The 22,398-nt window shown below is 31.7% G+C and overlaps 1 protein-coding gene across 1 annotated transcript in view; it reads left to right on the top strand.

Annotated features, from left to right (window-relative positions):
• The window catches only part of LOC130445727 (huntingtin), a 35,586-nt gene extending 13,188 nt beyond the window's left edge, over positions 1–22,398 (top strand). Inside the window, exons 16-32 of the mRNA XM_056781561.1 lie at positions 613–856; positions 2,580–2,867; positions 4,014–4,362; positions 4,447–4,678; positions 4,734–4,803; positions 6,591–6,770; positions 7,715–7,968; positions 8,022–8,418; positions 10,060–10,793; positions 12,360–12,614; positions 13,575–13,884; positions 14,963–15,160; positions 16,460–16,674; positions 16,783–16,957; positions 17,870–18,020; positions 19,777–20,039; positions 21,940–22,398. Coding sequence (XP_056637539.1) covers positions 613–856; positions 2,580–2,867; positions 4,014–4,362; positions 4,447–4,678; positions 4,734–4,803; positions 6,591–6,770; positions 7,715–7,968; positions 8,022–8,418; positions 10,060–10,793; positions 12,360–12,614; positions 13,575–13,884; positions 14,963–15,160; positions 16,460–16,674; positions 16,783–16,957; positions 17,870–18,020; positions 19,777–20,039; positions 21,940–22,287 — 4,663 coding nt within the window. The 3' untranslated portion in view covers positions 22,288–22,398. The remainder of the gene's footprint in view (positions 1–612; positions 857–2,579; positions 2,868–4,013; positions 4,363–4,446; positions 4,679–4,733; positions 4,804–6,590; positions 6,771–7,714; positions 7,969–8,021; positions 8,419–10,059; positions 10,794–12,359; positions 12,615–13,574; positions 13,885–14,962; positions 15,161–16,459; positions 16,675–16,782; positions 16,958–17,869; positions 18,021–19,776; positions 20,040–21,939) is intronic.

The following is a 22,398-nucleotide window of genomic DNA, read 5'->3' as shown; positions in this document are numbered from 1 at the left end:
ATATATTGAATTCTCTAAATAATTCCGCTGGAGTTTGCAAGCACAGCTTTGAGCAATCTAAATTTTACTTTTTCCATGACATTTTGGTTTGTATAGAAAAATTGTAATTTTAAGAATTATGAGGAATTGTATGCCCTATAAGATTATGAAACTAAATTTCTCAAAAAAATATTTTCAACCCTTAATTTTCAAAAATTGATAAAAATTTGTTATTTATGTGTTAAATATAGTAAAAATAATAAAAATCGATTGATATAGAAAATTATATTGGAAATGTTTCTGAAAAAGTTGATGCTTTCAAATTTTGAAAATCCAAAATGGCGACCGCGAAGAATGAATTTTTTAATTTATCTTTTTGGCTATTTTATAGTATAGCAGTCCGCTTGTTGTTTGATCTTCGATTAAATATCGAAAAAATAAATGTTTCAAAAATTTTCTGTTTTCATGTTTTAAAAATTCAAAATGGTTGATATCTTTTTTTAATTTTTGCTCGTACAAAAAACTTATAAATATAAAAATAGTAGAAAATTGTAAGATCTACGACAATATGAAACTAAATTTCCAAAAGAAATTATTTTCAACCCTTATCCTCTATGTTTATTCTCAATTTAGGAAAGTACAAGAACTAATACCCAAAATATTCCAATTCTTGGTGCAGCTGTCCTATAGTAAACAACACTCCAAATCGATCATTGGAGTACCGAAAATTATTCAGTTGTGTGACGGATTAATGGCTAGCGGTCAACCCGCTGCTACGCACTGTATTCCGGCATTGGAACCCATCGTAGAAGACATATTTTTAACAAGGAATAAGTCAAATACAGCTGATTTTAAAGAACTGGAAACTACTAGAGAAGTAAGTTTTATGTCATTTCGTCATTTTTTGTGGGGTTGTTAGTAAGATAATAAGTTGGGGAAGAAATATAGAAAATACAAATACAAGGAACCACATTGAATTTTCATATATACTGTTATCTGCTGAATTTTGTTAACCATTGCTAAAATCTGATAATTCTGGTACATGCTGTAGCAATTGCGTTTATTGGAGAAGGCTTTTACCTGTAAAAGTGACGAAAAAAATCCATTAGGTTCTGAGACACAAGGAGAAATCAAAGAAGTCCCAAATAAGGTTGTTGGTGATGTATCTGATGCAAACCAGAATAGGTTTTTGCGATTGAACGGCTTTGATAAGAGTTTCTTAGGCCTATTTCGCTTCTTCAACTTTTAATTGAGGTTCAGAATACCTGCAACTGGATCTCCAATGTCCCCAGCACATTGAAGAGCATGACTAGTTCATTAGGAATCATTTGGACTAACCCTCTGCTACATCGAACTAGAATATGTACTGATATCTTCAAAAATTTTTTCATCTTTGCCAAAATCATATAATTGCAGTCCTAAAGAATGTATTGGGTCAATTGGAAAAGATTTATCACAAGTAGAAGTGGCACATTATATTCCCCGTGGTTGTGGGCGTGTATCTGGTGTAAACTGTAATACATTTTGGCATTTGAAGGGATTTGTTACGTCTATCTTGTTTCTTCAAGTTTTTCTGTCACGCTATCAATAAGAAATACGTACTGACATGATAAAAGGCAAACTTTCAATCGTAGGATTCCAGAGTGTCTGCAATTGGACCTCAGTTAACCCCAAAACATTAAAGAGCAGTTTAATAGAGATCATTTGCACTGAAAACACCACCAGTGGTGTGGAGTAACATCAATATGGTAAGCTGGGAACGTGGAAAGATATTACAGTTACAATATTAAAGTTGATAACCTCTTTTCCTCCCTCTATAGAGAAAATTTTCTTTTCTTATTGTTAAAATCGTTGAGAGTGAAAAAGAGATGGAAATTCAAGCATGGTATGGCCAGCTAACAGCTTAGAAAACTCAATCCAATTGAGCCTCCTTGAATTAAAACTGATAGTCACAGTTAAATTTCTTAGAATCACTGAAATAAGGGAAGTTTTTAACCAAAATAAAAACATCTACTTTGTTTCTTAAGGATTTTTTGTTGTGCTATCAAGAAGAAATACATAATGATATGATAACGAGCCAAATTTTAATCATTGGAGTCCAGAGTGTCTGCAATTAGAACTCCGTTAACCACAAAACATTGAAGAGCAGTTTGCTAGAGTTACTTTGAACTGAAAATACCACCAATGGTGTGGAGTAAAATTATTGTTGAAATCGTTGAAAATTGAAAAGAGATGGAAATCCAAGCATGGTATTGCCAGTTAATAGTTAAGAAAACTCAATCCAATACTCTTTGGAATGTAACTGGTCAATAACGAATTTTGTTCATTTCTTAGACTTATTGAAATATGGAATGCTCTTAACCCAGTGAAAGAATAAAATAGGCCCTTTCAGTTCTTTTTGCTTTGTTTCATATACCTTTTGTACATTTTTCATTAAATCTCTGTATTTCGTACATTTTTTATTATTAAGAATGGGGAGGTCTAATTATCTGAGTAATATCTTAGAGGATTAATTAAAAAAGTTAAACCTAACCTAACTATGGATTTTTTTATTGTTAAGTGTATAAATTTTTGAAAATCTAAAATTTTATATTTTTTAGGTAGTTCTTAGTATGTTGCTAAGACTTTGCGATAATAAACAAGTACTAGATTTGATTACTTTAATATTAGAAGACAGTAAATATTGTACTCACAATATTGAGAAATGGTACGATTGGTCTAAAAGGGTATTCAACGTAGTACTACCGATGTTTAAACAGAATAAATTGAAACTCCACGACTCCAACTCGTTAATTTCTATGAGAAGATTTATTTTGGCAATGAATCCAGAAGTTTTTAAGCCTTTCGATGAAATCATAGTCATGTTCTTCCAAGAACCACCTGCATTGGTGAGAACTTTTATGATAATATCAGTCAAAATGACAATTTTCACGATGATAACTCTTAATCCTTTCTATCCTTGTGGGTGAAGGTGTTTATTAATTGGAACTACAATGTAGTATCTCCATTCTTTTCTATCCATTAAATGTTTCTTTTTTTCTCTATCTTAACTTCCTTATTTCATATTTTTCTTGGTCTTCCATTTTGTTCATCATCTATTTTAGTATCTATAAGTTTTTACCTATAAATACTACCTGAACACGAAATGCGAATCAGTGCATTTCGATAACCAAGTTATCGTCTTCAGAGACTGAAGGTTAGTTTATTTGCCTCTCAATTTTCCTATAATTCAGAACTTTTCGTTTCAGATCTCATCGGAGTCCCAAAAGACTCCTACAGAACGAGGTTTGTTCTAAAAGTTTCTAACCTACTTCCAAATCTCCTCATTGATAATATTCTTCATTAAACACTGTAAGTTTAGTAGAAACCTTGTGCTCCATTAAATTGTTTGTTAATTTAATTGTCGTATTATTTTCAACTTCTAAATAACATCGGTAACAGATATTTGGAGTTCGAAGTCCCATTGGGGTCCCAAACAATTTGTTCTAAAAGTTTATAACCTACTTTCACATCTCATAATTGATGTTATTCTTTATTAATCGCTATAAGTTTAGTATAAACCATATTACTACATTTCTTTGTTCACTTAATTTTCTTATTATTTCCAACTTCTAAACAACATCATTGACAGATAGTTGGGGCCCCAAACAATCCCTTCAGTATGAGGTTTGTTCTATAGTTTCGAACTTTCACATCTCCTCATTGATGCTACTCTTCTTTTAACGATATAAACCTTCTAAATTAAATGTTTGTACTCCATTAAATTATTTGTTCACTTAATTTTCTTAGTATTTCCAACTTCTAAATAACATCATCAGTGACAAATAGTCGAAATTCCAGGTCTCATTGGGGCCCTAAGTCCCTTCAGTACGAGGTTTGTTCTAAAAGTTTATAACCTACTTTCACATCTCATCATTGATATTTTTCTTCATTTAACGCTGTAGGTTTAGTATTAACCTCGTAATGTACATAACTATGTTTCAACGGATAAATCAATGCATCAGAAACATGTGGTATATATATATTTTTTTTAGAACTCACCAGTGTTCCATAATTGGATTTCCAAGATCGTTATCCTGCTGCTACTCGTAATTTCCTTGAAAGAAGATACTCTTTTATCAAAAATCGATAAGTTGAAATCAGAATTTTCCCCAGCTATAATTTTTGATAACGTCAAAACTAAAGCGGATCCTCTGAATGTTTACAACAATGCCGAAACCTTTCAAAACATACCTGCTGAATTGGTGTTCATTAAATTTATACTCAGAATACTAAATGTGTGTTCCAAAATTTGTGTTTTACATATAAACGTTAAAAAGAATGAATTTAACGTAGAAATTTTGTTCGGGTTTTTGATCCACTGCTCCTATATGTTTCAATCTGGTAAGTAAATTCAAAACATGAATGATTCTTCTTCTTTAAACCAATTGAATATTCAATATAATCTAGTGACTTTTTATTTTTTAGGTAACCATCCAAATATAACGAAAACTGTAACCACAACTTTAAACGCAAACATTCCCTTTGACGAAAACGACGTTGTGGAAATCAGTTGCATCAATGAAAATTTTTCAAAATTGGCAGTTTTTTATCCAGTTTTGAGCACCCATTGGTGTAATTTTCTAATTTTTTTGAGTCATGATAATATAACTTTCTGGCAAAGTTTTTCCAAAAATTGCAAACATGAATATATTGGAAGGTGAGAAGGAAACAATTTTTTATGTTAAAATAGATAAAATTGACGTTTATTCTAGAGAAAAAAATACTGTTTTGAATTTGGAGGTAATGAAAATTGGTAGCGTTATGTCTTTCTGTGATTTCCTGGTGAGTGTAGATATTGTGTTATGCTTTTCTCATTTATATAAACTATATTTGCTTACTTACTTAATTTATTTATACACTACACTATTAACAAAAATTAGTACACTAATTTATTTAAACACACCGATTAATTACTGACTTACTCGCTCATAAACAAGCGCCTATTTATACGCCACGGATTTCTCTATAATTCGGGCTCTAGAATAGCGTAAATAAACAAAAAAAACCTTTCTAGAAATTGTGACAGTACCTTTCATGTCGCAGGACGAGTTTGTAACAATATTGAAACGTCCCTCGTACAATTAATTAACTTATCGTTATTATTATGATATAACGTGTGTTGAAAATAAAAATTTTCGAATATTACGACATTTTTTATACATGGAGTGTCACAAATATGTAATGCTAAATCAATAACATGGACTTGAAGCTTAATCATTAATGACAAAGTTACTAAGTCAATTTTTTGTAAATTAACTTTCTGATGTCTAAAAATGAAATTATTCAATGATTACATGTGAAGTACCCTCCGTAGAGGTAATTATAATAGATAAATTGTAATTAATATGATAAAAATTAATATAATGTGGATTATAAAAGTCGATTATAACTAATGGTTTTTTGGGCAATAATGTATCCTTAAATTTACCAAATAACAACCCAGTTGAAACCAAAGGTCAATTTTGGACTGTTTGATGGTAGAAAAAGGAATAACAAAGGACGTGGGGATGAAATAAACAGTGATCACTACCTACTTGTACTAGAAGTAATAACCCAACTATTATAGATAAAATAAAACTAAACCTACTACGAATTAAACCACCAAGCAATAGCAAAAAATAACAATAGAGAAAATGGTAAACAACGAATTAGAAAATATTGTAAAATGTCTTGACAATGAACTAGAAGAAGTTTGGTAGCTCTATAAAACCACTATGACAGTCTCTGCAAGAGACGTCTATAGGACAATCAGACAAAACGGTAATAAAAAACCGATACATGGTATACTGATTAGATTGAAACTCGTTAAAATAAAAAAGAGGAAACGACAATTAACCTAGGACAAAAAGTACAAAGAAGTTACGAACAGTACAAAGAACACAATAAAAAAGTTGGTATTGCATCCCAAACAGAGAAAATAAGAGGAATTTAGGAACGAATTAGATAGTAGAACAAACCGGAAAATCTTTTATAGGGTATTAAAAGGTCTTAGAGGCGATAAAAAGGTAAAAAATATATAAGAACCAGAAAGAGAAGTACTTACATGAGAGAATGTTCTAAAGGACTGTTAAATTCAGAAAATAAAAATAAAATAAATTTCCAAAGAAACTAAAATGAAAGTGTACAAAACGTATGTTATACTGACGAGGGTTAAGATGATAGAAACCCTTTTGAAACCAAATAGAACAAAAAAAGTCCTGTGGAATGTTATTCAATCTTTATCATGGCATATAGTCTGGAAAGTAGTTGTTTTGTTGTTATACAGTTTCTTGTGTGCATCGACTTCTTTACTACGAATGCTTTTGTTTAAATTTTTCTTTTTATACTTTAGGAAAATTACTTCTTAAAACTGATCCATCAGAAATTGTCCTTTCAAGATAACTATCTACTGTCTAATCAAATCTAACATGATGTTTTCTTGGTGTGTGCCAATAATTAAAAACATGGGTAAAATTGATACATTTTCTAAGTGAAATTATAGATTTTCCATTTTAATTAAACTTACGCTTTTCCTTGACGGCTTTATAAATAATTCCATGAAGAAAATTGACCTATAAATGCATTTTTAGGGTGAAAATATGACGGATACTGAAAACATTACATGGTTTTTAAACAAAAATTCATTATCCATAATAGAGTTGTATAACGAGCCTCCAGTATCAGAATTTATTACGCTTGTACATAGATCACCAGATTTAAGCAAAAAGTTTATTGAAAACGTATCAGAAGCTGTTAAAAAATCCCGATCGGTGAGTATTAGTTTCAGATCCAATGAGATAGTAGCGCATTTTAAATGGAAAGTCTAGAAAGCAAAAAAATTAACGTGCGAGAACACAACGATATACAAAACATGTAGCCATAATCCAATTTGATAAACATTCATTCACTTATTTTTATTTAATTGATAGTCTCGATGTCTAAATCTATGTTTTTCTAGCCTACTCAACAAATAATCAACTAGATTTCAATTGTAACTTGAAGTTTCTATTTATATTGATCATACTGTTTAGTAACATTACAATAGCACTCACAATTATACTGTCTGGTCCTTCGAGCCAGATATAGACTGTAGATTAAATCTTCTGCCTCAAAAATGCGTAGCCTCTTTCCAAAGCAAGCTTTTTTTCGCATTTCCCTAGGTGTTAGGAGTATTCCTTTATGACAACCGAGCCTTTTATTGAAATGTGCAAGACATTTGTAAAGTCGATTCTTGCTGGCAGAATCTGCAGCTCTCGTCTTCTGTCATGGTGGTTATTAATGTGACAAACAGCCTTTTTGGCAAGGCTGTCTGCTTCCTAATTGCCTAGTATGCTATATAGTTTGTTTTCACTGCCATAATAGCTTAGAAGTGCACTCAATAGCTTTGAGGAGCTTTAAGGCCACTTGGCTATAGGCTTTCTAATCAGAACATATGTTTATTGCTAGCAAAAATGGTGATATTTTTCAGTGGTATGGTCCCAATTTAGCTCCTTGCGCTAACGTAGAACCATCTGAATACTAGATAGATGTATTTAGAACCTTGGAAGATTTTTATTGACCCATGATTGGTGGTTATTAATTACCACTTGCAATGGTATGTTATCAACTTATGACAGGCTCGAAGGACCAGAAAGTGTTATAGTGATGGTAATAATACGAATATCACGGACGGTCCTAGAAATTCATACTTATTTGTTTTGTATTAATTTTTTAGTCAGTTTTTAAGGTAAAAGCCTTGAAATGTGTGGAAAACTGTCATCAATCTCAAATCGGAGCAGTTTTAAAACTAATAGTACCTCATATGCTGAAGTGTCATCAAACAGCAGTATCCAGAATATCTACGAATATCGCAAATAGGAAAATTGAATTTTTATTCACCTTATCAATTGAAGAAGTTAATACTCAATTATCAAGAGACGATTTGACTAGTATACAATCAGTTTTAGTGTCTTATAATTTAGTAAAAAGGTCAGTCACTCTCCTCGATTAAACTTATTATCCATTTGAATTTTTTTTTGCAGAAATGAAACTCTAGTTAGTCTTTTAAACAAATTATCTGTCCAATACTATAATTTAACTCCAATAGAATTCGAACAACGACGAATCGTGGATCCAGATTACATCAAGAAATTGAATATCGATAGAAATTGGTATTTGAACCAAATCAAAAGTAAATTCAAAGAATGTAGTATCGGTAAAGAAATCGCAGAACTTTTAATGAAATTGGAGTATACAGAAATTGTTGGTTTTATGACTAGCAACGAATTTAACAAACAGTATTTGAAAGACTGCCTGAACCTAGGTTTGGTTAATACTAAAAAATTTCAACTAGATAGATGTGATTTACTTGGAGCCAGTGTTGACTGTATATTGAAAGAAGTGTCCGGTATAATATCTAGAGTACCACAACCACATCAGGTGACATATCAATTACTTAAACATATTTTTTTATTTAAATAATTTGTGAAAATCCTTCACTTTTATGTATACTGACATCAATATTGACAGTAATAAAACCTCTTCAATTATATTTATGTTAAAAGCAAGCTTTAGAGGGTGAACGCTTTTACACTCGAGTAGTTCGAGTGGTGCCTACCATGTGGAAGAGCTTGTAGATATTTATCTTGAATTTCTACAGGTTGTTGGATTCTGGAACGAAGTACTTTGGTAACTGTTTCACTTTTTCAAAACATAGAGACGCTCTGGACATCTGCAGGTGAACTTGATGTTCATTACCACATCTTCCTGTTGAGTAAATCTTGGAAATACTTCTCTACGTAGGATTATGTTGGCTACTTTGGTAGTATTGGTAAAACAGAGTCAGGTCAGCTACTTTTCTTCTATGCTATAAGCTGTCCAAGATTCTAATCAATTTTTGTATTAATTCGTGCATTTTCAGAGTATGCTTTGGTACCGAGCTCCTAATGTGCGAATAATACTCCAAAGTTGAATGAATCAGGGTCTTGTAGAAGATTGCGAGCTGTTGTTGAGTATACAGTTTTTTGAGATCATATTTCGACCGAATGACTATACCAGGACATGTCAATGTCAATACCCACAGGCGAATTAGCGATTATTGTGATATTTTATGTCCCAGTGGCCTAGTTTTTTGCCAATCAGATGTCTTCTAATCAATTCCAAAATGTTTTCGAGATGGTAGTGATCAATCGGATTGAGTTTACTTGGACGAAGCTAGTTTTGTCGACTAGATCATTAATGTAGAGGAAAAAGAGAATAGGTGACAAAGGTGCATCCTTGGGAAACGCCAAAGTCGATTTCAAACTCTTCTGAAGTGTATTCATCCATGGCAAACTGGGTGGATAGGTCTTCGAGGAAGTCGTCTGATTTTAAACTATTTAGAAGGTTGACTTCGATTTCCCGGAATTTTCCTTATTGCTCAATAGTTTTAATCCATGCGTATAGTGATAGGTACAATCCTCAATTTTTAAATGGGAAATAAAAAATATTCTTTATATACATGGTATAATTTTCAAGTTTATTACAAGTACTTACATATTAATCCTCAGTTCTACAATTCTTGAAGAACTTTGTCTTTTTCTTTGGTTTTCCAATTTTTAACTTCTTCGTTGTTGCTTTCTTTCATCTGTGCCCTTCAGATGTCCAAGTCAGTGTATTTGCTCAGTTTTTATAACGTTTAATCTATTTTTTCTTTGTAAAATGGAGGCATGTCCTCCTAACTGTAAGTAGTAGTAAAATTTTTCAGCTGTATAAATAACAGTATGTCTAATTATTGTTTTAGTTTATAAATTGTATTGATTTCAGGTCTCTTTTAACGATTTTTACATTTCCCATATTTGGTGTTTCATAAAAACATCGTAGAAACAAAAATTGAAAAAAAAATCTTCAAAATGGGATAATTCTTACATTTTTTTTATAATTAGAAAACGCTATGGTATTATATAGCCTTTTGTACATATATAGGTTTTTTCTAATAGCTTTATTTTTCAAAATTTTCAACTTCCAATTTAAATACGAATATGAGCAACAATGGAATTATCTTTAAATAAAAAAGAATTGTTTATAAATTTATAATTTTAGGTTTATTCTCCTATTGGACGACTTCCATCAACTTCCGAATCATCATACACAGAGAAGATGACTGAAAATTTCGACTGTCACGAATTTTCCCATTTAATATACAGTATAGCATTATCAATGCCGTTATTAACAAAAAATTCTCCCCAATTATCTGAAAATTCATTAGCAAACTTAAAAAAATTCAGCGTGGTGTGCTTAGAATACACTAAGTATCTAGAATCACCTAACTCAGATTTCAGAGCCCATCTAACGGACATATTTCTAACTAGTTGTGATAATATTCTCCGTAGTATAAGTAGCTGTAATTTTTTCACTTTAGATTCCAATTCTTCTTGGTTGTGTTCTTGCATTAATAGTCTGTACGGTCTTGTGAATACATTACTGCGAAATGATAAACCTCTGTTGACAATTCCAAAGTATAATTTGAGAGAAAATAGCGATTCATCGCCATCTATCCAAGCTACCTATCAGTTGTATACGTTAACATGCTGGTTCTTCGAACTCAAGTTATCGAATACGACGAAGATTCCAGATTTTTTGTTTAAAAGGATACTCAGTTTGACGGTATGTTTGGCTAGGTATCCCCTTGTTAATTCGTATGTGATGATACCACAACGAGCTTGGAAAACGGGATGGCTGCCTGAGAAAATGGACGGGACATTCGGTACAGTGGTGGCGGCTCTTCCGATAGAAATGTTGCAGTATATCGAGGTACTCGAAGAATATATTTTTAGGTAAGCAATTTCTTGTAAAAGGAAATGAACGTTGTTCGAGGCTCTTGTACTTGAACCAAGGCTCGTACTAACTGAAATTAGCCTTTTTGTATTTTGTATGACTACCAACTGTCAGAATTGAAAGTAAATGAATGTTAACAACAAAAATCCTCAACCTACTTGACAATTTGTTGGTTAGAAGTCAAAAATAACTAAATTTCTTGCTAGGTCAAAATTTCGTTTATAATGATCATTGTTTGGCATTTTTCAAGCCTCTTGTACTTGAATCAAGGCTCAGATTAACTGAAATATTTTGTACCTAGTTTAACAAGGAAAATAACGAAGCTAAGTTTTACGAAAGTCAGTTGATTTGATAAGCCAAAAGTAACGAAATTGCAACTTGCACGCAATAAAAATGACACACAACCTATAATGTCAAGATCTTGCATGAAACAAAGAGATGAATTTCATCTGCACACGCTTTTGATCAAGAAATATTGCGTCTTGCATTGCATTGCACGTTGTATTGCATCATGTTAAGCGACCTTAATGAACGTTGTTTGGTATTATTCAATGCTCTTTAACTTGAATTAAGGCTCACACTAGCTTAAATTAGCCATTTTGACTTTTGTATAGCTACCAGCGCTTAAAATTCAAAGTAAAGAAAAGTCAGCAACAAACATCACAAACCTACTTGACATTTTATTGCTTAGAAGTCAAAAATAACTAAATTTCTTAATGAAATTGCTTGAAGTTTCTTGCAAGGTCCAAATTTCATTTGTAAAGATCGTTATTTGACATTATTCGAGGCTCACACTATCTTAAATTAACCTTTTTGACTTTTGTATGGCTTCCAGCCCTTAAAATTGAAAGTTAATAAATGTCAGCAACAGAAATCATGAACCTACTTGTCAGTTTATTGGTTAGAAATAAAAAATTATTAAATTTCTTAATGAAATTGCTTGAAGTTTCTTGCAATGTCCAAATTTCATTTGTAATGATCGTTGTTTGGTATTTTTCAAGCCTTTTGTACTTGAATCAAGGCTCAGATTAACTGACATTAGTCTTTTGTATGGCTGAAAACCCTCAGAACTGAAAGTAAATAAAAGTCAGCAACAAAAATCACGAACCTACTTGACATTTTATAGCATATAAGTCAAAAATAACTAAATTTATCAACAAAATTACTTCTTGCAAGGTCCAAATTTCGTTTATAATGATCGTTGTTTGGCTTTATTCAAGGCTTACACTAACTTAAATTAGCCTTTTTGACGTTTGTATGGCTACCAACCCCCAGAACTAAAGGTAAATGAATGACGACAGCGCCAAACCAATAAAGTTGTAAATTCAAGATTTGGCATGAATCAAATAGCTGAACTCTGTATACCATTTTATTTGTATCCACTTGAACTTTATAATAATTTTAAGACCCTCTGACATAATTACATCACATATTGATGTTTGTAAATCTTAATTCATCCACACTGTATATACATGATCTATTTATATACCAAAGGGAGTTTATCATTTATTTACTACTACTATAGAAAAAAAATTAAATCGTTCAATATCAATCACTTCTTTCAGGATAAATTTAATGGGGTGGACAACAAGACAACAATTTGAAGAAACCTGGATGTGTTTACTTAGTGTCCTTTGTGCGCCAACTAATGAATTAGAACCGTTAGAATTGAATGATTCGTTACATGCCTCCTCTTTAGCCGTTAAATCAATAACGGCGTTGTTATTACAAACTTTAACATTACCAACTGTTGGGGACTCGAATATATCGAAAATTATCCACATTTCAAGAAATTCTGATATAGATGGAAGTGATATAGGGTGAGTAACTTTCAAAATATAAATTTTTTTCCTGTAAAAACTACTTTGTCTTTTTTCATGTAGTTATGCTTTTTATTTTTATTGTAAGATTGGTAACTAAGTACTTTCGCTTTTCACTTAATATGTCTTGGGCTAGTTAAGAAGCTTGATATTTGGGTACCTCACGAATTGAAAAAAATTCATTTGACACATTTGCGAAATGAAACCAACCCTTTCTTGAAAATAATCATCACTGATGATGAAAAATGGGCCCTGTACAGAAACATATTTCGAAAACGATAATGGAGCAAACACGATGAACCACATCGAAAGCTGAAAAACAAGAAGAAAGCTCATGCTGCCAATTTGGTGGGATTATAAAGATTTTGTGTTTTTTGAGATGCTTCCAAGGAACCAAACGATCATTTCTGATGTTTACTGACAACAATTAATAAAACTGAATTAAGCAATCAAAGAAAAACGACCAGAATTGTCAAATCAGAAAGGTTTAGTGTTCCACTATGATAATGCAAGGCTTCACACATCTCCCATACAGCCCTGATCTAGCTCCAACTGATACACAAGAAGTGAATTAAAGCTTTGTTTTTTCTTAATTTTTCATTTGATTTTTGGCTTATTAACAAACTACCCCTAAGTTTTACATTTGCGAAAGAATTGCATTTTTGGAGTTGCTTCAGATATCGCCGAGAGAAGGTTCACAGACTCTTTCAATTCACAAATATTATTTATATTTTTTTCAAAAATTCATGCAAAGATTCAAAAAATTTTCAATAATTTTAAACCTGAGTTTGTTTTTTCAAATATTTCTGTAAACATTGCAAAATTTTAAAAAAATTTGTCTGTAGATTGTAAATTAAAGATATGATTCCAATTAAAAAATCAAACTTATCTTCGAAATATTACCAGTAGTTTCTGATAAACACGATTTAACTTCACCATTCTCATTTTTTATTTCCGCAGGGTCCAGAAATTGAAAAGAATTCAGAATTGCATCCAGATTTGTTATGAAAACTCTTCATATTTTTCTGATGATAACAAGATCTTCAATGTTTTCAATTCACGTAATTTGGAAAAATTATCGGATAAATATTCCTGTGGACAAGTTTCCGTGAAATATTTGTTGTTAGCGACTGGTACAATTGAGGAGGATATTTCATCGTTCGGAGAACCGTATAGGCAACGAAAGAAGATTTTGGAAACTATGGGTTTAGACGTAAATTCCTGTTTACAATTTTTGATCGATTATTATACACAGTTAATGGAACCTCAAGTAAGTCTATGATAGAGAAAAATGGATAGTATAGTTTTTATTATAGCCACCCTTAATTGTGAATAATTTTAGTTTTGGATAATCACTCCACAAAAATATGAATCCCATAATCAAGATCATTTGACAGTTGTTTTAAAGTTTAAAGTATGGTTATCAATTCATCCATTTGAAAAAAATTATAGAAAAAAAATTAACCTTTTTCTTTGGACGTAGTCAGCTCTAAAAATTAATGTACATCCTTTTGGATCCCCTTGTATAATCAAATACCAATGTAAATTTATAATGTAAAAATAATTTACGGGAAACATTATTATTATTAGTTTGCTCTAAAGACTATTTGATACAAATGAATTAGAGTCCTTTGTTTCCAATTTTTTCTTTCCAATTCTGATTTTTATTTTTAGGATAACATAACATATTATTTCTTCCTTTGCTCTTTTTAGCTCACCCGTTCATTTCTTTAGCAATATTTTTGGCTTCTCGTAGTCTTTCAAAAGGCCACAGTCTCTGTCTCTCTCTAACAAACAACAATAAGTTCTTCCGGTTCCAAATTAATTCTTATATTTTTATTTTCTTATCTAAGTCTCTTCTGTGCTGTTTCATACTTAGATTCCTCTTAATACCTATCTTCTCTACCTAATTAACATATCTTCATCACTGTCTTTGATATCCATGTCTGGTATATAATGCGGTGGGTCATTTCTAATTCTTCTACGTCCTTTTTTCCTACTACAACCACTAGATATAGAAAATTGTGAAGTTACTTGAAGTATGGATGATCCTAGCCTAGCCACCTAAATATTCCTGATTACCATATATTCTATCTTACCTTGATTTATCCCCACTCTAAAAAAATTTGTCACTTTTTCTAATTTTTTGTTTCATTTTCTTCTTTCTTGGATTCCGCTATCAGATTTGTGTCATCTACAATTTAGACATTGGATTTGTTTTTTTTTGGGAGTTTATTATCATGTTTTGGCGGTAAATATTTGGTATCCATTAATGTAGAATACTTTACTTCAATATTTTTTAATGAAAATTTTTGCAAATAACAATTCTGATATAAATGATTTTTCAGTCAAATACACATATACGTGTTCTTCATGAAGCTGTTAAATCCACCGTCATGATTTCTGATCTTTTCACCGATAAAAGTCAATTCACGTGGATGTTTGAAATTTTCATGGAATTATCAAAATCTCATCATTCAGAAGATGAATTTTTACATCAGTACTTCATCGTGGGGATATGTAAAGCGGTGGCAGTATTATATCCAGTAAGTTATTATTATAATATAAAATATTACAATTTATTAGGTAAAAAACCTTCATACTCAATATTTCTTTTTATATAAATAGATATAAATTGTTTATGCTCGGCTTTTTGATTATCAACATATCTAATAAGTTAAAAAGTATAATACATTCATCTTGTATACAGCTATGTTTACAAAAACCCTATGATTGGACAATCCCTCAAAAATTGAACGTAATTAGGGTTTTAATGGTAGGTTTAAGAAGTTTGGTTTGTAGTAATAGATTTTTTAGTCTTCATATTTTTTCTAGAATAAATATTACAATTTTCTAACAGTCGGTTTCTGTTAATTGCATAGTATTCTCTAAATATTTTATTTGCTTTCAAATTTATGATTCATAAACTATTATCTGGAGTTTATCTTACACTTTTTGGTATTTTTATTTTTAGAAGAACGTTCTTAAACTTATTATCAATTAATTTCTGTTATTTGCATAGTATCCGTTAAATATTCAATTTTCTTGCAAAATTTCAATCTTTCATATTTTGAGGATTTTCAATTTTTTAAGTGAACCTTATTTAGGTTTTTATTAGTTAATCAATATTATTTGCAAATTATTCTCTAAATTTTCAATTTCCTTGCATTTTTAATCGGAAATTGGAGATTTGAATCAGTATTGTTCATTCTCAGCTATCTGTAGTTTATCTTGCATCGCTTTGTGCCTTATTTTTTTAAAAGCAATTATGCAGGTTTTTATAAATTATTACTTTAATTTGCATTTTATTCTTTGAATTTTTCATTAACTTGCAAATTTATACTATGAGAAGTGAGATTTGAGTCAAGATTTGTTCAAAAACAATTATTTTACTCCTCATTTGTATTATTATTTTATTTTTTTGAGAACCTTGTACAAGTTTTTATCGGTTAATTTCTGTTATTTGTGTAGTGTTCTTTAAATATTCAATTTTTTCCAAATTTTAGATCTGAGATTGTAAATTTGAGTCGGTATTGTTCATTTACAGCTATCTGTAATTTATCTTGCATCTCTTTGTGTTTTAAATTTTTTTAAGTGAAACTTCCTCATATTTTTATCAGTCTTCTCATTTCTTTCCACTACATTCTTTAAATTTTTCATTTACTATCAAATTTTTAATTTGAGATTGGAGATAGTTATCTGGAGTTCATCTTGCATCTCTTTGGTCTTTTTATTAAAAAAAAACCTTGTATATGTATTAATCAAATGTTTTTGTTATTTGCCCTCAAAATTTTCATTTTACGTACAAATTCATTTGGTATGTATAATCAATATCCTTCTTCTAGGATTCAGAAACATACGAACAATTGAAGAAGATCCTGGTACAGTATCTAAAAAGTCCTTATATAACATCGAGGTTATCATCTTTATACGGTTTATTGTACATTTTAGAAAGTTGTATACTATACAATACAAAAATTGGAGCCATATCCGAAGAGATGCAGTTAATTCTACCATGTGCAGTGGAGTACGTCCAGTTGAATTTGAATCCTTCCAATAAGTAAGTAGATTTATATAAGAACAGTATTTAATGTATTTAAGTTGACCAAATCCACTTCTATTATTTTTGTTTTCAAGAGAAACTGCTGATATTTTTTCTTTATTTTAGTGTACTGAAGAAGTCCCAGGAACATACAACCCTGGTGTGGTCTTTGGCGTTATATTTAGTAGAGAACGTCGAAGAAATTCACATGGAAGATGGTTTTGTCTCTACGGTTTTGAATACAGCATTCAGTATTCTTCAAAATAAGATGGCTACTTGGTTACACAACATCATTATGAAGGTATGACTTTTTTTTTAAATATTTTGTTCTATTTATAATTTTAGTGAAAAAATGGTCTCAAGTATTTTATACAATACAAAAACTTATCAAACAAGTGTAGAGTCGGGCTTTAAAATAGTTTGAGAAGCTTCTTTACGCTTCAACCATGATTGGTTCGAATGTTTGATTGATTTCGTTTCGTTACAACTTGGTCCATTTAATGTTTCTCATATGGAACCCAATCGAGTTTCTTTTGTATCCAGATTTATATAAAGGGTTCTAAATTGTTTATGATCGATATTCATTTCTGGTGATATGAAATATGTCGATTTTTTAAGTGTTTTATCCAATTTTCCAAGTCTTCCAAGGCAAACTAACTCAGACATTGTAGAATCTCTATTGTCAAAATAGAGTAATTTTTGAATGAGTAAACTCTTAATTTACATCCTAGAATATTCTATAGACTTCATTCCTAAAGAAATACAACTAACATTACCAATAAGGAAGAACTGAAAACAATTTCGAGTTAAAATTTGTTTTTCCTTGTATAATAAATAACTGTTAAAGTATCGATATATGACATCCTTCGAATTGGTTCCTATTCAATTGGATAATACTTGTACCTCGGTATTTTCACTTCCTGAAGTAGTCCTTCGAGTAAATTAGTCACATAGGTTTCCTTTGAGTGAAATTTTTAATGTCTGGTTTATATGAAGGCTTATGTGTAAATATTTTATATATATTATATTAATATATTAATATTCTCTAGTAATAACGTGACCTTCGTGATAAAACAACATTGTCTTCTTCACTTCACCATAGTGTCCCTAGTCCGTCCAAGAAAAGTTTTATGATATACTACATGAAATATTGTTTATAAATTAAACTTATTATGATTTTTGATAAAGTTATAATTCTGGAATTGTGTTTTAGGGTTTGGAAAGACTATTAATAATTAAAAAATCCGTATTATTGGAGAATTTCGGAAAACCCTTTTTAAAATTAGCCTTAGACAAAATGAAAAGTGATAATCCCACTGTAGCTATATTAGGAACACAATTTTTATTAAGTTATATGTATACTGGTAAGTATTTAATTACCCTCTGCTAATATTGCAATAATAACTGTTCAGAGAAACAACTCCCAGAGCAGATTTAAGCCAAATAATTTAATTTTTTTTTATAATGAGATGATTAATGCTCATGCACAAAATGAATGGTGTAACCCAGAACAGTGTTTGACTCCTGAAGACTACCAGTCCTTCTAACTCAAACTATAACATCATTTGCTCATTGGGATCCATCCAGTTCTCCTGATTTAGTATTACTCCCTTTTCCTTTACTCCTCACTTTCCCCGGTCCTATTCATGCCTCTTCTATAACGTCACCTATTTGAGTCCTCTAATCTTCTTCTCTTTTGACTACCTTTTTTGTGAACAAGAGCAGCCGAAAGGTTCTCACAGCTTTCCTTATATCCTTATTTTCGATCATTTTTTCCCGATAATAGTCTCTTACCTGTTATGCAACGTTAAAAACCAGAAGAAGGTGTGTTCGAGTATTCCTCCTCCTTTATGTCCAGTGCGTCACACTCCTGATTAACACATGGATCTATCGTCTTATGGTTTCGCTGCTTTGGGAAAGTTTTTTCTCCTTCCTTCCTCTTCTTGTTGCAGTTCTCCTTTCCTCTTCGTTTCTGCGACATTAAACTCATCATAGTGGCTAAACTTTTTGGTGAAGGGCATAGAAAATGCATAATTCAAAACTACAACCACCAATTAATAGAAATAAAATATTAAATTGGACTAGACTGAGGGGAGATCCCCAAACGTGTAGTTTTAGTTTGGTTGCAGTCCAATGAAAGGGTGTGCATATCAAAGAAATTGATAAAGAGTTAGAGGTTATTAAAAATAAAGAAGTGCGTTTAAGTTCAACAAGAAAATCCCAAATATCTTCAAGTCTCGTGGAGGAAACAACTAGACCGATGGGAGAAGATTAATAAAGCAACAACCATTGTGAAGTAATCCTTGTGAAAATGGGAGTAATTTCCTCCAAAATATTGTCCATGCACTTATTGAATTAAGCATTTATGGACGTTTTTTATCTTCATTAAGCTCCCATTAAGCCTGTCGAAGGGCTTGTCGACCGTTCCTCGTCATTAACTGACTCATTGTCACTTTTGAATGACTACATAGAGACTTGGAACCGAATTTAATTTTGAGAATACAAATTGAACGAATCATACCTGAAAGGGGACGAAAAATCATTGCAAATTGAAAAGTAACGAATATTGAATGCCACAAACACTTTCTATTATCTTCTATTTAATCAGAATTACTTGGAATTTCACACTTTCACACTAACAGATATTTTATGAAACACTCATTTTTGCTAAAAAAGGATAGATGGTGCAAAAAACATTCAACTTTTTACTTCTTAAAACTTTTTCTAATAAAGTTTTCTTATTAAATCATCTTGATTTTTTGATAGAAAATTAGTTTCGAAAAAGAGAACATTTTGTATATAAAGAAATATTGAAGTTTAAATACTTCTCGACTGTTTTTTGTCATTAACTGATTCATTTTTGCATTTAAATCACCCATACCATTTGGAAAACCTTGAAGTTAATAAAATGACACTATAGACAGAGTCCCACATTTTGGTGTACGAGTTGAAATGTAATGAGAATATTCGTCACATTAAGCTGATGCGATCCAATGAGAGACAAAACATGTAGTAGTAAACTGCTCTATTACCCATGTATAGTCGTTATTTGCTAAAAAATTATCATTATTAATATGTAGTTTCGTTCAATCGAATTTTTATAAATAATTTCGCTTTTAGACTGTGTTAACTACTTACAAAGTATCCAGATTGTGTCCAATGCTACCAATCCAGAAAATTTAGTTCAGACTATAGAAACCATATCGGCAGTTTTTGAAAGAATTAAAAGAGGATACGTACACGAAGTTGAAATCTTATGTACAGTTTTGCCGAATGTTTTGGACGATTTTTTTTCACCAGCTGACATTTTGACCAAAGTTATCGGAGAATTTTTATCTGCACAACAACCTCATCCTAAACTGTTGAGCAAAGTAGTATTCCAAGTAAGACATTTTGTACATACAATATGATACCGTAAGTTTATCTTGTATAAAATTGTTTGAATGTCTAAAATATCAGGAGAATTAGATTCATAAGCACCCTAATGAGGATTTAACAATATAAAGACCATAATTTAGTTTCAATGTCAAGATTATGTTTGAAGGGCTTTGAGACCAAGAACAAAATATGAATATAGGCGAGGGAGTGTTTTAACAAAATTACCGAAGCTAGGACATGGTTAAATAAAAACATACTTTAGTAGATTAAATGACGTGGAATCGAGACGAAATAGTACTTCAAATGTCACCCTACCAATGTAATATGAGCCCAATAAAACGTGTAAGGACTCGAATACAAAATGATGTGGATGTGGCTGCAGAGAGGGTGAAACTTTCATAGGTGAGAAAAGCCCCTCAGATTAGGGCAGTGGGAATACAGCAGAGAAGTAAAATCAATTAAAGACGATTATCCTAGAAACAATACAGGCTGATGCAAGCTACAAATTCTATGGCATAGATACAATACCTATCAATCTCTGATTAACATACAGTGGAAAATACCAAGATCTCTAATTGTGGAGAACCTTTCACGCCTAGGTCGACCAATGAATCTACAAAGAGTTTACTAGGACCAACAAAGCGTCAAGCAATGAATCCTCAAAGAGTTTATTAGGACCAACAAAGCCTCTGTAAATCTCAGTGATTGTCAAGCTCTTAAATTACAAGTATTCTCCAGTTTTGGAGAGCCTTTAATGCTTATAGCGACCAATGGAACTCCAAGGGGTCACCCAGGAACTAGACCCAGAAAGTCTCTGTAATCAACTGTCAAATTGGCAAGCTGTTGATTAATACATAGAGGAAAATACTAGGATTCGATCTAGTGGAAGAGCCTTGCTCTTAAATCAGGAGGAGTCTCTGTTTTTGGAGAGCCCTTATGCGCTAGAGCGACCAAGAGAACTATATAGGGATTTCCAGGCCAACTAGGATCAACAAGACCTATGTAAAACTCTGTACTAGGACTAGGACTAGGACTAGGACCAACAAGGGCTCTGTAAACCTCTGCAATTGTCAAGCTCTTATCAACACATGAATGGAAATCATAGGATATGACCTTCTGGATGAGCCTAGAGCGATCAATGAAACTCCAAAGAGATTATTCAGGCAACTAGGACCAACAAGACCTCTAAACATCTGAAATTGTCAAGCTCTTATCATCACACAAAGGAAAATCATAGGATTTGACCTAGTGGAAGACCTTAGCTCTCAAGCCCGGAGGATTTTCCAATTATGGTGAGCCTTTATAGGTTAAAGCGAAAAAGGGAACTGCAAAGGATTACACAGGAAACTAGGACCAACAAGGGCTCTGTAAAACTCTGCAAATGTCAAGCTCTTATCAACACATGAATGGAAATCGTTGGATATGACCTACTGAAAGAGCCTAGAACGGCCAATGGGACTGTAAAGGGATTACTCAGGCAACTAGGACCAACAAGGCCTCTAAACATCTGTAATTGTCAAGCTCTTATTTGTACGCTGAGAATAATACTAGGATTTTCCAAATCTAGAGTGCCTTTCAAGGACCTGCAAAGGGATTTTCCAGTCCACTAGTACCGACAAGTTCTTACTATTCTTAGTAATGGTGGTAGTATAATCAAACCCGTAGTTGTATTTAAAAAATGATATGAGTCACTCTCGGTGATTGTGGTATTTGACTTTATACTTTCTATGATTGCTAATAGTGAATATATAGTATCAGATATTTACCTCTGCTGGTTGTAAATCAGAAGTTCAAGTATCGAATCTGCTGGATAGTTGAAGTTTTTGGTTTAAGTTCTTCTCTGTCCCAATTTTATTGCATTTTTGTCTTGATGGGAAGTAAACGAAGAGCATTTTTGAATTTTAGGTTTTCCAAAGTGCAATCCAAAGAAACCAACTTTGCTTACTACAGGACTGGGTTGTGTTCAGTCTATCCAACTTCACCCAATCTTTTTCCATCGGCATGGCCACTTGGTGTTTAACTTGTTTCTTCGTTAGCGCCAGTATGAACGATTGGTTACGTTTGTACTTCTCCTATCTTCAAACTAGAGTTGGAAGATACGAATACGAAGATAAAAATATGTTGTGTATAGCTGGAGCAGATTTTTATAAAAATTTGACGAATGATAAACAACGACAGACATTCGTGGAGAATTTCAATAAAGTTAAAGATCAACCGGATACGCCGTTTAACGATTTACTGTTGTCTTTGTAAATATGATTAAGATACTAAAAAGAGAGTTTTATTACATTGTTATCGTTATTTGTGAGATATATTTCAAATTATAATGAGTTATGTTTGTAAATATAACTGTTTTCAAGTTAA

This window comes from Diorhabda sublineata, chromosome 6, assembly GCF_026230105.1.
Source record: "Diorhabda sublineata isolate icDioSubl1.1 chromosome 6, icDioSubl1.1, whole genome shotgun sequence".
NCBI classification, from domain to species: Eukaryota; Metazoa; Arthropoda; class Insecta; order Coleoptera; family Chrysomelidae; genus Diorhabda; species Diorhabda sublineata.
Note: the sequence above shows the minus strand (reverse complement) of the source record. Positions and strands in the feature narration are given on the sequence as shown.